This window comes from Plasmodium malariae (assembly GCF_900090045.1).
Source record: "Plasmodium malariae genome assembly, contig: PmUG01_00_27, whole genome shotgun sequence".
Lineage (NCBI taxonomy): Eukaryota > Apicomplexa > Aconoidasida > Haemosporida > Plasmodiidae > Plasmodium > Plasmodium malariae.
In genome coordinates this window covers 68,696-84,666 of record NW_021638299.1, presented here as the reverse complement: position 1 = coordinate 84,666, position 15,971 = coordinate 68,696, and the positions used below count along the sequence as shown (strand labels likewise).

General features: G+C 25.7%; 2 protein-coding genes and 1 pseudogene across 3 annotated transcripts; all 3 read right to left on the bottom strand.

Annotated features, from left to right (window-relative positions):
- Positions 1-1,218: 1,218 nt before the first annotated feature.
- PmUG01_00051400 lies at positions 1,219-2,428 on the bottom strand (annotated as a pseudogene). The gene is made up of 2 exons: positions 2,297-2,428; positions 1,219-2,130 (listed from the first exon to the last, which is right to left on the bottom strand). Coding segments are annotated over exons 1-2 (1,044 nt in total).
- A 4,654-nt stretch (positions 2,429-7,082) lies between these two features.
- On the bottom strand, positions 7,083-7,346 carry PmUG01_00051300 (uncharacterized protein; the record flags this gene model as incomplete). Its single annotated transcript, XM_029004200.1, has 1 exon — positions 7,083-7,346. The coding sequence occupies one exon, from the start codon at positions 7,344-7,346 to the stop codon at positions 7,083-7,085; it is 264 nt and encodes an 87-aa protein (XP_028859046.1).
- Positions 7,347-12,167: 4,821 nt separating this feature from the next.
- On the bottom strand, positions 12,168-12,587 carry PmUG01_00051200 (uncharacterized protein; the record flags this gene model as incomplete). Its single annotated transcript, XM_029004189.1, has 1 exon — positions 12,168-12,587. The coding sequence occupies one exon, from the start codon at positions 12,585-12,587 to the stop codon at positions 12,168-12,170; it is 420 nt and encodes a 139-aa protein (XP_028859045.1).
- Between the last annotated feature and the right edge of the window lie 3,384 nt (positions 12,588-15,971).

The following is a 15,971-nucleotide window of genomic DNA, read 5'->3' as shown; positions in this document are numbered from 1 at the left end:
GAACCTTTTTTCAAGGGATAAAAAAAAAAAAAAAGTTTCCTAGAATGGTGTAAATAACTCAGAATAGGCTTTTTTATTTTAATATCCCATTAGATGTTAGTACATGTCCAAAATGAAAATTAAATATTAATCGATTAATGACAAATATTTTAGTACAATTCTTTATTCACCTGAACGTTCAGAATATTTTTAACGAATTTATCCCCACATGCAAAGTAGTGTATATTTAACACTACTAAAATTTCATAATCATATATATACATATATATACATATATATATATATAATATATATGTTTGCTCAAAATACACCGTTATTGCAGTTTCACAGTTTGTGTAATTATTAATTGTGTAAGAAATTTTAAAAAATATGACAAAAAAACAGTTAGCTCATTTTTATAACTTAAAAAAGTGCTTGATTTATTACTTTAATATTATATTTTCCTGCAAATTAATATATAAAAAGGCACATTTCACATGAATAAGTCAAGTGATTATACCAAATTTACTATGCAACATTATTAACTGTTAATATGAAAAGCATTAAGGGTCGAGTAATATTAACATAAATTTTTTCACGCACATACATACATATTCTCTCATTTGAGGGTGTACGTTTGTTTACATACATGATATTGTATACATATACAAGCATATGCCACTATATATTTGTTAATAATTTTAAAAAAAAATGTAAAATTTGTATCTATATTTATGTTTTCTAAAGAAACGCAATTTCCACCACACGGAAAAGAAGCAAAAAAAAAAAAAAAAAAAAATTACAACGAAATGAACAAAATTAACAAAATCAATAAAATCAACAGAATTAACAAAATCAACAAAATTAACAAATCAACAAAATTAACAAAATACAAAAAATTACAAAAAAGCACGCATTGAACAATTGAGAAAAAAGAATGCGTAAGAGTTTACCTTAATTTGTCTTTATTTTTTCTCTTTTTTTCTTCTTTTTAATTGTTCAGTGCAATGGACATACTAGGTAAGTGCAAAATGGAGAAATTAATTTTTTCCATTTTGAGCTCTTCATCTTCTCAATTTTGTGCGGGTGCATACAAAAACGTATAGCAACAACACACGCCAAATAGCTACAATTTTATGCATTTCTGTTATTCGTAAATTTTTAAGTTTTTCAAACGGCCTATATGTACTCATGTCAAAAACGTTTATGCAAATTTTTCATAAAATTACCTAATTTTTATTATAATACATTGCTCACTAATATTTCACGTTCGTCGTTATTATTGTTTGCTGAACCACTTCTAGCTCCAGTTTTTGGAGTTTTTTCAATTTCCCTCTCTTGAGCTTGATCTGCATATTTCTCAAAGCTTTCAACTAATTTATTTTGCAGTTTATCTTTTGTCATATGTTTTATAACATCCCATGATTGATTTTTATCTATTATAAATGCTACATATTCCCAACGAAGATTATCATTTGAGTCTATAAACATTTTTAATTCCATAAAATCATCTCTTTGTTTTTTCATTAATTCATCTTTTAAATATGTATTTAATTTTTTCCATTCTCTCATAATATAATCTTCTGATATATCATATTGCATTAATAATTTTTCACATATTTTCCATAACTCTTCCTTTAAATTTAAATACTTTTTTTTCCCCTTATTATATACATAATTCCATAAAACAAACATCTCATTGTGATCTATATAACCCCTCAAATTAATAATTCTTTTATTAAACTCCTCCTCTGTTAATTCTTCAAAATTTTGCCAATCATACAAAAGTTCGGACTCGATAGAGTCCTATTTTTCTTCTTCATCTATCCTTTTGTTATCTTTATCCTCACAGCTGTTGTCTACATTTTTACTGTTCCTGCTATTGCTGCAGTTATTACAGTTACCGCAGTTGTTACAGTAGCTGATATTCCCCCTTTCGTATTGTCTCATCATGAACTTGGTTTTTTCATCCTCATCCACAGTTCCAGAAGTTTTTGGCACCCTCATGTCTCTCGTAACTTCTAACAACCTTTGGTCATTAAATTCAATAAACTGCTCTAGCTTTTTAAGAATTAACTCTGATAGGTTTCTCAAGTTTCTCTTGTTACATAAATTCATTTCCGGTGTTACACATTCATACGTACACATGCACTATAAAGCGATATTTTAAAATAGGTACACATAAAAATAAGAACAATTAAAAATAGGCACATTTGAAAATAGCACATTTGTAGCCACATTTGAAAATAAGCCACATTTGAAAATAAGCCACATTTAAATGGTTATTTCAGATATAAGTACATACGTATATACTTACATACGCATATACTTACATACGTATATACGAACCCGCACCGTGAACCACACATTATGCAGTTCTTTTGGAGGCCCTTTCAAAATATTCAACATACTTGAATGAACAAATATAAGGCACTAAAAAACAATACATTGAACGGTTTTGTATGGTGGCATATAAATTTTATGAATCCCTTCCTAAGTATATTCCTCGATTCTATTTTCTCAACATCAGTATATTTCATTTTCACTTTTTTTTTATTAAGAAAAATACTACAAAATAAAAATAAAATAAAATTTGTTTTTTTTCTCTTCTGTGCTGAACATGGCAGTGGTTAATGCCAAAAAGAACGGGATACAGAATAAAATATATATATATATATGTAGAGCTATTATTAACGGATAGTAGGCATGCCTAAATTTTATTAAAAACTGTTCAGGGATTAAAATTGTTATGCATGCTAATTTTTGAAGATTCCACAAATGATAATAAATATAAAAAAATTATAAAATCAACTATTTGCAAAAAAAAAAAAAATAATAAAATAAAAAAAAAAGTTCTTTTTCAAAAATAACGTTATATATAAGTGAACTAGAAAAAAAGGCACAAGATAGTAGCATATATTTATTTTAATACGTATTATATATATATATATGTATTATAATATTGTATTTTATATTATATATAAATCAGTGGGCGTATATAATATTTTTCTAAAAATGAAGAACAAATTGAATCTTAACAAAAAAAAAAAGGGAACGTCACCGAAAAATCAAAATAATGTAATTCTCATACGAGCATATCGAAAATTTTAATTTTCTTTAAAAGGATAATTATTGAAATACTTTTGTATTCTATAAAATATTTTTTTTAAATGTTACATATATATACATATATATATATATATGTATTATTACAACAATGGATAAACTAACAATTATTTAAATATAACTACAAGAATGTTGCATAGATCGTGGAATTTTCTCCTTGAAACATCATTACTATTTTCAAAACATTTTATTAAAAAAATTAATGTAAAAAATTAAAAATAAAGAATAAAAAAAAAAAAAAACTATGGCAAAATAATAATATGGCAAAATAATAATATAGCAAAATAATAATATGGCAAAATATTAATATGGCAAAATATTAATATAGCAAAATAATAATATGGCAAAACAAACAGATGAAGCTTCCATTTTCTAATTAATCATTTGTTAATAATTATTATATGGTAACTATATAAAAAAAAAAAAAAAAAAAAAAATACATACTGTTAGGCTGAAATTATAACGTATTCTATATTTATACTAACATGTTATATTTTATAGTTTTAGGTATATTTTTATTATATACATATATGTATATATACACAACACAGCTAGCGTTATTCAAGGTCCTTAGAATTATATTCGTAGTACAAAGGCCATAAGCAAAGTAATATTTTTTTGCCAGGGTGTTATTAATATTTATCTGAAGTACAAATAAAATACGTTGTACTTGTAAATTTTAACCATTTTTTTTGTTTTTATATTTCTTAACCTGTTCTCACGATAAAATAGTAAAAAATAAAATAATAAATACTAGAAATATTCAGAGAATGTTATATATATATGTATGTTTTTCTTTTTTTCTTTTTTACAAGAACAGTTGCAAGATTAATTCTCAAGTGAAAATTCAATAAATTGTTAAAAAAATTATGCATACATAAAAATGTAAACAGATAAAATGTGATACAAAACTGGACGTAGAGTAATAAATTCCACGTACAATTATAACTCCTTTATAATATAGTTTTCCTACATGCACGTATTTAATTATTTTTTAAAAACTTGTCATGGCTATAGTTAACGACTAACATTTTATCACACCAAAATATTGTTACTCATTTTTCAAAATTCAACGAAAAAAATTATTAATACACAATAGGGGAACATGCCTGTCCTTTGCAGAAGATATAACAATATGTATATTTATGCATATATATATATATATATATGTCATCGGTACGCTAATATTTTGTTTTTATAAATTTAATAAAAATTTTAAATGATTTGAATGTCAACCGGTACATTTTATTCTCACCTTTAGCAATATCACTGTGAGTTTAAGTTGGAAAGCTTTTTTTTTTTTTTTTTTTTTAAATTGTAAAAGAGCATACACACCACCTTATAGAAGCCTCCACCATTAGCATACTGCTAAAATTATTTTGTAATTTTTTAAATAAAAAAAAAAAAAAAAAATTTACTTCTGTATTTACGGTAAATTAAATATTACAATTATTTGTACATTCATTTAAAAAATTATCCAAGTATTTACATAAATTCCTTATATGGTTTACATTAGTTTGGAAATAAAAACACTGATCAAAACAGCCTCAATAACATTATTTTACATGTGCAGTTTTAAAAAAAAAAAAATTGTGCGCGTACTTTTTCCCTTCTTCCTTCTGATTGATGTATCAAATCTTAAAAAAGACTCCTCCGATTTTACAATTTTTTTTTTTTTATTAAAAAAATTAAGAGAGGAGGTTTAAATTTTAACTTCAGAATATAACTTTGATAAAAAATACACATACGTATGTATATACGAACATATATATATATATATATATATATATATATATATATATATAATAATTAATGCACAAAAAAAAATTTGATCGATAAAATATTTACCATTTCCTTAAAATATGCCATACATATGTGCATGTTCATATAGATGTAAAATTAAAACCTGGGTTGTGTTCTTAATATAGTAATTATTTTTTACCTTTTCGCTTGCAACCATTAACATGTAACATAATTGTACACATAGCCAAGTATTTCATTGTTTCCACTTTCTTTCGAACTATTATGAACAGATTAATTTTTTAGAAAAACTCTTAAATTAACTACGTGAACATAAATTAAAGTGTTGAAGTACTATTTTAAAAAAATTGCAACTGAAAAAATAAAAAAAATGAAATGAAATTAAATTAAATAAAAATAAATTATATTAAAATAAATTAAATTAAAATAAATTAAATTAAAATAAATTAAATTAAAATAAATTAAATTAAAATAAATTAAATTAAAATAAAATAATGAAAAATGGCGCAAAATAATGAAAATGTAAACGAATTCTTGTAACATATTTTTTATCATCAAACGTGGTTAAACACGAAAACACACAGAAATATGAATTTATGTTAAAATATATACACATATACCCAACACATATATATATATATATATATATATATGTACATATATATGCATGTATCTATGTGTGTATGTATGTATGCACATGGAATCTTCAACAAATACGACGAATAGGTGAAGTTAAACTTTCTCCATTCTCGCAAACTTTATTCCTATTTTAATTTTATATCCGCTGTTGAATATTACAAAATGTATTTAACAAAGCGTTAAGTCCATATATATCCTCATGACGGGTTAAATGATTTTACAAAAATGATTAAGTCCATTCGCGAAAAGAAATTTATGATCATTAAATCAGAAAAATCGCATATATATATATATATATATATATATATATATATATATATATATGTATATGTATTACGTTTAACATATCTATGAAAATAATAAATTTTGAACACCCACAGAAAAAATGGCGTGTTGAACGGCGGCTGGAGTTTGGCCCAACCTCAGAATGTCTCTTTATATTTAAAATTTCACAGAAAAAAAAAAAATTAATTAAAAATTGAACATTGAACACTGAGCAATGAACAATGAACAATGAACAATAAACAATGAAAAATGAACAATGAACAATGAACAATGAACATTCAGTATTGGATGTCGAATAGTGAGTACTGAAAATGGCAATTATTTTACGCTACAGCGTTATTCCCACAGTTCCACCTTTTCGGATGATCCTTCTCCTAATAGCTTCCAAAATTCGGATAAGCATCTTTTTTTAAGATCCTTATTACATTTTACAAATGTTCAAAGGTTTTATCCGCAATGTAAATATAACATATGATATATGCTCTTCATTTAAATAACAGATGAACTAGCTAATTTTTACTTTCCTTTTACCCACTGTACAAGTTAACTAACCAACCAAGTGGGTATTCCTTGTCATTTCCCATGGCACAAATTTACATTATACATAAAAATGTATGCCAACACATATGAAGTACACATGAATCCATTCAAACGTCAACACAGAAATTACATAACTTAACGTTTCGTTTAATTTAATTTGTTTTTCTGCATTTGGTTTTTCCTTATTATAACTTAATTAATTTTAGTTTTTCTCTTTCGCTCTTTAGTCTCTTATTTCAAAACGAAATATACCAGCAAAATGATGAAGACTCCTTCTCATGCTCCTGCAAGTGCACCTGTTGCATCTCCTTTTTAAGGTAATCCTTAAATATATCTATTAGCTTATTTTTCCATTTGGTAAAAAGATTTATTTTAAATGAATGTCAGGATATTAACTTAAAATAAATAAAAAGAGTAAAATCTAAACGACTAAATGAATCTTTATCTAAAAAACTAATGAAATCATTTAAATCTCTTATTTCTCTTCTTATTATATCATTATTTAATTCTTGATATATTTTTACCAACACATAAAATTTTATTTTTTTAAGAATATCATATAATTCAGTTATTGCTGTACAAAGCTTCCACGACCCTCTCTCAACTATTATAAATTAATCTTTTTCACATGAATGTATTTCATCCCATATATTATAAAGACTATAAACATTTATATCATCTGATAAATTATTTATCATTTTATAATATTCATCTCCTATTAATTGTTTCAAAAAATCTGGGCATATACAACTTTAAGGAATTATTGCCCCACTTCCATACTCTTTTTCAATTACATCATTAACAGCGTTTGACATTTCATCCGAATCGTCATCCTTATTTTGAATCTTCGAATGACTATCTTCCTCTTCTTCTTTTACTTGAGTACTCACACTGTTATTCATATTTCTAAAACAATAATTATCCACTTTTCGTAGGCATCTACTATGAGCCATATGAGACACGTTTACTTTTCCCTCTGTTTTGTCTTCATGTATGTACATATTTATGCTGAACATATTTTAAAAAAAATGTTTAACAAATAAGTGGGAAATATCAGCGGGGATATGGTACTGCGCAACAACGGAGGGGAATAGAAGAAGCGACGAAGCGACGAAGTGACAAAGCGACGAAGCGAAGAAGCGAAGAAGCAAAAAAGAGATGAACAACGGAACAACGATGAGAACGTACATCGAAGAGACTTACTATGTACAATCATATATCACTTCGATGTTTATTCTTATCTTATTTGTATTAATAGAAGTAGTAGTATGACAAACTGTGTTCTGCCAAGTTTGAAGAAGGGGAAATCTAAAATACCTCTTTTGTCATTTTTATTTTTCCCATTTAACAAATTTGTAAAGTAATATTTCCTACTTTTCTCCTAGGTATTTAATGACCAATTTGGTGATAATACATTTTTTTTATTATAATTTTTCATTTTTCTCATTAATTTTTATGTGGTAAGATTTATGACTTAACAATGTTTTAATAAAAAATAAAATAAAATGAAAAATAAAATAACACTAATTTTACTTACTGTTTTTACTTACTGTTATTTGGTGATACTATCTTCTACGTGAAAAGCGGAATATACATGTATACAAATACATGAAAATACATATGCATACGGTTAATACATATATATATATATATATATATGATTATCTCATTAGATCCTTCTCTTCTGAGTGAAAAGAATGTGCGGCCTAATGAGACAGTAAAAACATTATCAACCAAAAGTGCTAAAAAAAAATTATATTAGTAAGCTAAAATAAAATACAACCAAAAAATTGTTCATACAGTAACACCGAAAATGAATTTATATATATTTTTATGAATATATTTTTTCCCCCCAAATGAACGTACAAATTGAACTGATAAGATTTTTTTAATTTTATAATTTTACAATTTTTCAGTTTTATAATTTATTAGCTTTACACTTTATCAGCTTTAAACTTTATCAGCTTTACACTTTATCAGCTTTACACTTTATCAGCTTTACACTTTATCAGCTTTACATTTTATCAGCATTACAATTTATCAGCTTTACAATTTTGCAATTCTTCCGTTTTATTTTCACCTTTATAAAAGAAATTAAGAAAAAATAGTAATACGTTAAAATCATGAAATAAACATTCTGCTGGTTTATCAGGAAAATAACTGAGAATATTCAATGTTCAATCGGTACTTTATGCTTCTTTTTCTATATAGTAAAATGTAAATAATAAAAAAATATTACAATATATATATGTATGTATTATATACCTTTTTTTTTTTATTTAGTTTATATTTTTTTTTTTTTTTTTTTTTTTTTTATTTACCATGTAAGCGCTAAATAACAGCGCATTTTTTCCTTTTCCGATAATAGTAAGCAAAAAGATATATATATATATTATATGTATATATCTATGTTTACATTTATATATATATAAACATACATAACTGTAATAATATAAATGCCTATATTTTAACGAAACATTCTGAGGTTCTTGAGTTTATTTTACACGTAAACGAAAGCCACTTAGCAGCGGAACTAGATACGAAATAAGTGTTTATAAAAATAAGGCTTCAAAAAGAGGAATATGTTTACTCCACATACATATATACATATTTATATATCTATGTATATATATATACATATATATAGCAATATAAAAACAGAAATTAAGAGAGGATTAAAGTAGGCTTTTATTTAATTATGTGTTATCAACTAAGTAGCACTGTTTATTCATTTGCATATATTTTTATATGCCATTTTTAAGTGCAAGTCCCACGTTAAAAAATTATTATGAACAGACTGTTATTTATTTTATTTATTTTTTTTTTTTTTTTGATACATTTTTAATTTTACTATATTATAAGCTACGTTAATAGTACATTTATCCGCGTTATTCCAGAAATTTTCTGAATTCATTATGTGTCTAATTGTAAGCCTAAAACGTAGTAGGATTAAATAATTGCTTCTTTTTTTTTTTTTGTTTTGTTTGCTATGGTTGCTTTGGCTATATTGACCACTTTGGCTACTATATTTTTTTTTTTTTTTTTTTACAAGTATATTAAAGTCCTTTAAACGTTCGTGCTATTTTTAAAAAGAAGGTTATATGCTGTGCATATATTAAAATATATGCATGTAGGTAGGTACACACCTATGTATATGTATTTTTCGTGTACGTATTTATAAGCGCTGCGCGAATCATTCATAATTCTTGCTTAATGAATAGGTAAAATGTGTGCTACATCGATTTAGGACGAACAACTACTTGTCACTTAGTAACAACTGTTTTGTTCTTAATTGCATTTAATATATACATTATTTTGTAAAATGCACGTTAATAATAAATGGCAAAGAGAGAGAAAAATATAGTATTATACGATACTGTGTGCAAACTAATATGAAGAAATGTAGTAAAATATAGTAACAGTTATTAAAGGGGGAAAGATAATAATAAAGCTTTATTTGAGCGAAATAATGCTATATCAGGTCATTACATATATGCGCAAACCTCTAAAGGTTTATCTTTTTTTAGTTTAAGAACGTCCGCATATATTCCTCATTGCGCTCCTAACAGTTTCTGTTTTGACTTACAACATAACGCACATTAGTGCTACTTATGTACATGTTAATATTTTTAATTTAGTTCGTTCGTTTTTGTATTTGCATTTTTTTATTTATTCGTTCCATCTAGCTATGATCAATGATCTCTATTTATGTATGGATACAAAATTTAAAAAGTTCAGAATAAAGTTTACGTCCTCTAAAAGTGCGTACTAGCAGGAAAATAAAATAAAGTAAAATAAAAAACAAACGAGCAAACATGCAAATATAGTCGACACAACAAACGAACAAATACAACGAATTAACACAAAAAAGCTGGTTTGAAAATAGACACAAAGTATAGAATGAAAATTTGGCGCAAAAACTAAACAAAACGAATGATTTGTTCAAAAAATTCTAAAAAAAAAAAAAAAAAAAAAAAAAAGCAATTTCTTTTTAAGGAGAATATTTTAAGTTTAATAACAATTTTACAAAAAGAAAAAAAAAGGTACACAAATACGTGGAAGTGCTGAGGCTCTCTCTGTTTTAATGAAGCTCAAATGTACATACGTACATATATATATATATACATGTCTGGCAGTGAAAAGGGTGTACAAAATTGTGTAAAAAATGTGTATAAATGTATGTATGTATGTATATATGTATGTATGTATGTATGTATGTATGTATGTATGTATGTATATATGTATGCATGCATGCATATACATGTGTATATGTTCTTCTTAATTCTGGTTAACTGCCCACAAAAAATGTTAATTTTAAATGCTCACAATCATGTCAAGTTTAACGTGCACGTCTTAACGCTCAAATTAACTGCCAATTTTATGATCATGTATGGTAAAGCGAAGTGATAACTCTTATGTTCAATGCTTATTTTGCTGATAGTTGTACAACGGAACAATGAGAATTGTTCTTTTCTTCACAATCTTATACTGACATATGATATATCATTTTAATTACAAACTTAAAATTATAACTTGCAAATTATGAATTATGAATTTATGTTTGCCTTATAAAATTAAAAAAAAAATGTAAACTTTGCTCAAGAATTTTCTTTTTTCTGTTTTAATGCGACTTATTCAGTAGTGTAGAAAACTGTTATTACGTAATTTATTCGTACCGTTTACAAATATATAAAAGTACTGTTCATGAGATACTAAAATGTACTTTTACTGGATCACATTTGCAAAAATTTTTATCCGCTATTCAAATATATATATATATATATGTATATATACGTACAAACAAATACATATATGAACGTACAGCTATTAGCAGTCTCTATAGAATGTTATATATGTATATATACGCTTATAAAACGTACACAATGACACATCGTCTGTGATTCGATTTTCTCTTCTCCTTCGCTACTCTAACATAAGGGATATCATTCATTTTCAGGGCATATACTTTTTTCTCAATAATTGTATATTGCAATAATTCTTCTAAGTTATACACCCAATTGCATAATTATCATCGAACTGTTACAGTATCATGTGGCATTTAATAATAATAGCGAAATTCTTTCTGTTTTCTTATGTTTACACGAAAGATGAGTCCACATATAAGTGCCTGCCTTGTACCATAATACGTACATACATGTATGTACATAAATATATACATACATACGCACGTGCATAAATACAAACATGCGTACACGCATACTAACACGCCTCTTTTAATTATGTTCTATCACTTCGGACCATTGTACTACATATGGGAACACACGTCTGGCGTTGCTTTACAATTTACAAGTACATGAATTTCGTTTTCCTTTCATTTTATTAAATTTTATTTAACACACCTTTTATTCATAATTTATTCATAATTTATTCATAATTCACTCACAGTTGACTCACAGTTGACTCACAGTTCATTCATTAGTTGCTAATAATTGTATGCAAATTTTCTTTTTGCGTCTAGTGTTATTGTATCACTTTGTATCACTTTACATCAAAAAGATATTGCCCTGTCATACGTAATAAACTTCTCCCTAATTAAATGACTTGTCTTATATGATGAGCATACATATGATTTTTCACGTAAAAAATTATATTCTCTCTACTATTATGTCTACATGCATGTTGGCGTGCGGCGTAGGTACGTAATTGGATGTGTAAGTGGGGAATATCTATATATCTATATATATCTATATATCTATCTATCTATCTATCTATCTATCTATATATATATATATATATATTTATATATGTGCGAGTTTTTTTTTTTTTTTTTTTTTTTTTTTCTTATTTATTTCATTTGTCTATAGGACTGTGTGTTTTTATGCGTCTACAAATATATCTTCATCTGAGTCATAAGCTGATGATTCTTTTGGAATGTCTGCATTCCCCAGTATATCCTGATCTTTTTTTATTGTGCCTGATTTGGGTGGACCCTCATAAAAGTGTACTATTTTTTCTCCCTTGTATTTTTTTTCATTATCAGTTCTACTATCCCTATTTCTCACAGGACTCTCTATATGTATAAACTCCTCGTCTTCCATATCTTTTTTTCTTTTATGCCTTATATATCCGTAACTAACACCACCAATTAGACTTCCTACCAACAGACATGCTCCTAAAACTGTAGCTGCTATTACTAGTTTCTTCTTTTTCGAAAGATTTTTCATCCTCTCTTCAAAAACCTTAACTCTGTTTACATTTTGACTTGGGGTTAACTCTTGTGAAGATCGGCATTCCATCAAGCTGATTAACAGAATTATCAAAAAAATTGAAAACTTTAAAACGTTCATTTTGTACTAAGAAAAAAGGCAAAGTTGAGACTACGAAAACTGTAAATAAGATTGTTAATTTTACTGGAATTTACTTTAAAAAAAAGAAAAATACATACACATATAAATATATATACGTACATCTATAGCAAATAGCTACTATTTACTATTCGTATAATTTCAATGAAAATTTTTTTGGTGTTGTTATGCTGGCAGTGATATACACCAATGTTGTTACATAAAACTGTTTTTCAAAATTGCAGAGAATAAAAAGGGTAAGAAGAATGAACAGAATAAAAAGGATAAAAAGAATAAAAAGAATAAACAGAATAAACAGAATGAACAGAATGAACAGAATAAAAAGAATAAAGAATAAAAAGAATAAAAAGGATGAAAATATAAAAAATAAAATAAAATTTTCTTCTTTTACTTTTTAGTTATTTCAAAAATAACAAAGTACTATTTTATTTATGTATAAATATTTTTTTTCTCTTTTTTTTTTTTTTTTAAATTACATTTGTAGTGAGTAGTTGTGCTAGGAAGTTAAAAATAAAATGGAGCATAAATATCGTAGCACGATAAAATCAACGCTCACAGTTATCACATGTTGATAAGAGGATTCCACAAATTGGCTATTAGAAAAATGGATAGTGAATTACAAAATAAAATAATGTGTATATATAAAAAAAGAGAAGTGGTCAAATTTTTGAGAGCCAATAATTTGTGGTCTATTTTTACGGTAGCATGTATCTTACTGCATGCACATTTTGTGAGAGCGTATATTTTCGGGAAGAACTCGCACAACTGCAAGAAGAAGTAAAAAAATAAAATAAGAAAAAAAATAAAATTAAAAAAAAAATATAAAAATAAGTATAAAATAGGTATATAAAAACAAGTATAAAATAGGTATATAAGAACAAGTATAAAATAGGTATAAAAATAAGTATAAAATAGATATAAAAATAAGTGTACAATAAGTATAAAAATAAGTATAAAAAATATATTTCATTTTTCACATGCATGTTCATGCAGAAATTTCATCCATCGACTGATGCCTACATTAAAACAACGTGTTCTTGTTGTTCTATGTTTCTCCTTCTTGTAGCATGTATATGTATATATTTATGTATGTGCCCTTACGTGTATTACAATGAAATTACAAGAAGAGAAAAGTTCTACGACATGCCTATGGGAAGCTTTTACTTTTTTATTTATTTATTGTTTCTATTCGTTTTTTTTATATTTTCATTTTTTTATATTTTCATTTTTTTATGTTTTCATTTTTTTATTTTTCCTTCCTACAAGTACTTACATTTGGAACACATAACTATATTTCGTAAGAGAAATATTTTTTATAGCTTGTATATTGATGGCTCTAACCAAGTCTTTTTTTTCATTATGATATTACTTAGCATAATCGGTCTTTAATTTTTTTTTTTTTTGAAGTTCATATATAATCATCCATTTTCTCTTTTTTTTCAAAAAAAGTTACATAATGAGTAACAGAATAAATCTCAAATAGTTACTTCTCAAATGTAGTAGATCAAAATGCAAAACAAAGATATGAAATGAAGCTTAATGAAATGTAAACAAAAAAAAAAAAAAAAAAGAAGTACACTTTGCATATATGCGCACATCAAAGAAGACCCATGACAAATGACAGCGATATGGAGCGTACCAAAATTAAGGGGCGCACGGTTATACAAAATAAAACAGAAAAAGGAAAGCAAAATATTCATTCGATTTCATTTTATTTCATTTTATTTCATTTTATTTTATTTTATTTTATTCCATTTTTTTTCATTTTTTATTTTATAATTTTTTTTTTTTCCCCTATCAATTATATAAGGACATGTTGTATATTGTACTTAAATTTTTTATTACGTTCGTTTAGTGCTTGACGAGAAAGACAGTAAAATAATGCAGTTTTTATAAAAAAAGGGGACTATGGTTACACGCAAGCATGTTTATGTGCATATGTATATATATAAACATGCTTATATGTGTGTTCATTTACGCTAGAACACTACGTGAAAAACCATTACTCCAAAAAAGAGAATTTCACAAATGCCAGTAGTAGGACGCGTGAAGGCGCAACTGCGCAAAATTAATATGACAGCATTTTATCTTCTTTATCTATCTACTTTATTGTTGATTTTTTTTTTTTTTTTCTTTTTTTTTGCCCTTTTCAATTTGCATTTAAGTATTATTGTATCTCAATACTTATAAAAAGAATATATCAAAAAGAAGACGGGCTATATTCTAAATGAACATAAAAAAAAAAAAAAAAAAAAAAAAAAGTGTTATGTTCCTTTCCTATTTAAAAGAAAACAAAAAATTAATTTTGTAAATATTTTACAAAATTTTTGCGAAAGTTGAACAAAAATGTTGAAAAAAGCTGTTTCAAAAAAGAAAAAAAAGAAAATTGTTTTTAATACTACTAAAATATAAGCAGTACTTTTAAAAAGCATAATTTCTTATTTATATGTTAAAACATAAGTATTGATAACCCCATTTGACATCTTATTTTCAATATTCATAATAGCTGCTCATAATACAATTGTGCTATGAACATATCTGTTCCCAAATAAATAGTTTTCATATAAAAAAGAGCATTCAAACATTCCTCCAATGTTATGGAGCTTACTCAATAGTTATTTATAATTACTTATTTCGAAAATGAAAATATATTATACACACATGTGTACATATTACAGCTGTTTTGCTCCAAAAACGGTTAAAGTGCGAATTGCACTTTGTAATTCTTTCATTCGTTATTTGTCATTCCACCATTGGGGTCCATCCCTGCCCCATGTCATTAGTCGGCACATGTCCATTTGTAATTAAAATGAGAGACAAAAAGTTCTCATATTTTTGCAAATCCTCTTTTCATTTTTTTTTTTTTTTTTTTTTTTTTTAATTTATACCATTTCAAATACGTATACAAAATTTTCCATGTTTCGTTTATAAAAAATGGGCAAATATGTGAGGGGACCAAATGTCTATTCGTTCTTTTTACACATTTGATTATATCTGCGTTTCAATATTCCGCACGAGTAAATATATATATATATATACATACATATATATTTAGATATATACACGCGTGTACGTCGATACGTGCATGGGTATATGGCTACACCTAAAGAGCTGGAAAAAAAAAAAGTACCACAAAGGCCTATTTTTCTCCTTTCTTTTCCTCATAGCAAAAATAGTTTCACTTTTGCCATTCGAAAAATTTAAGCAACAACATTAACTTTTTAAGCATTTTTTTTTTTTTGCTAATTCAGATAAGAAAAAAAAATATATAAAAAAAACTAGCGTTCTTATATCAAACTACACTTAAATCATTCG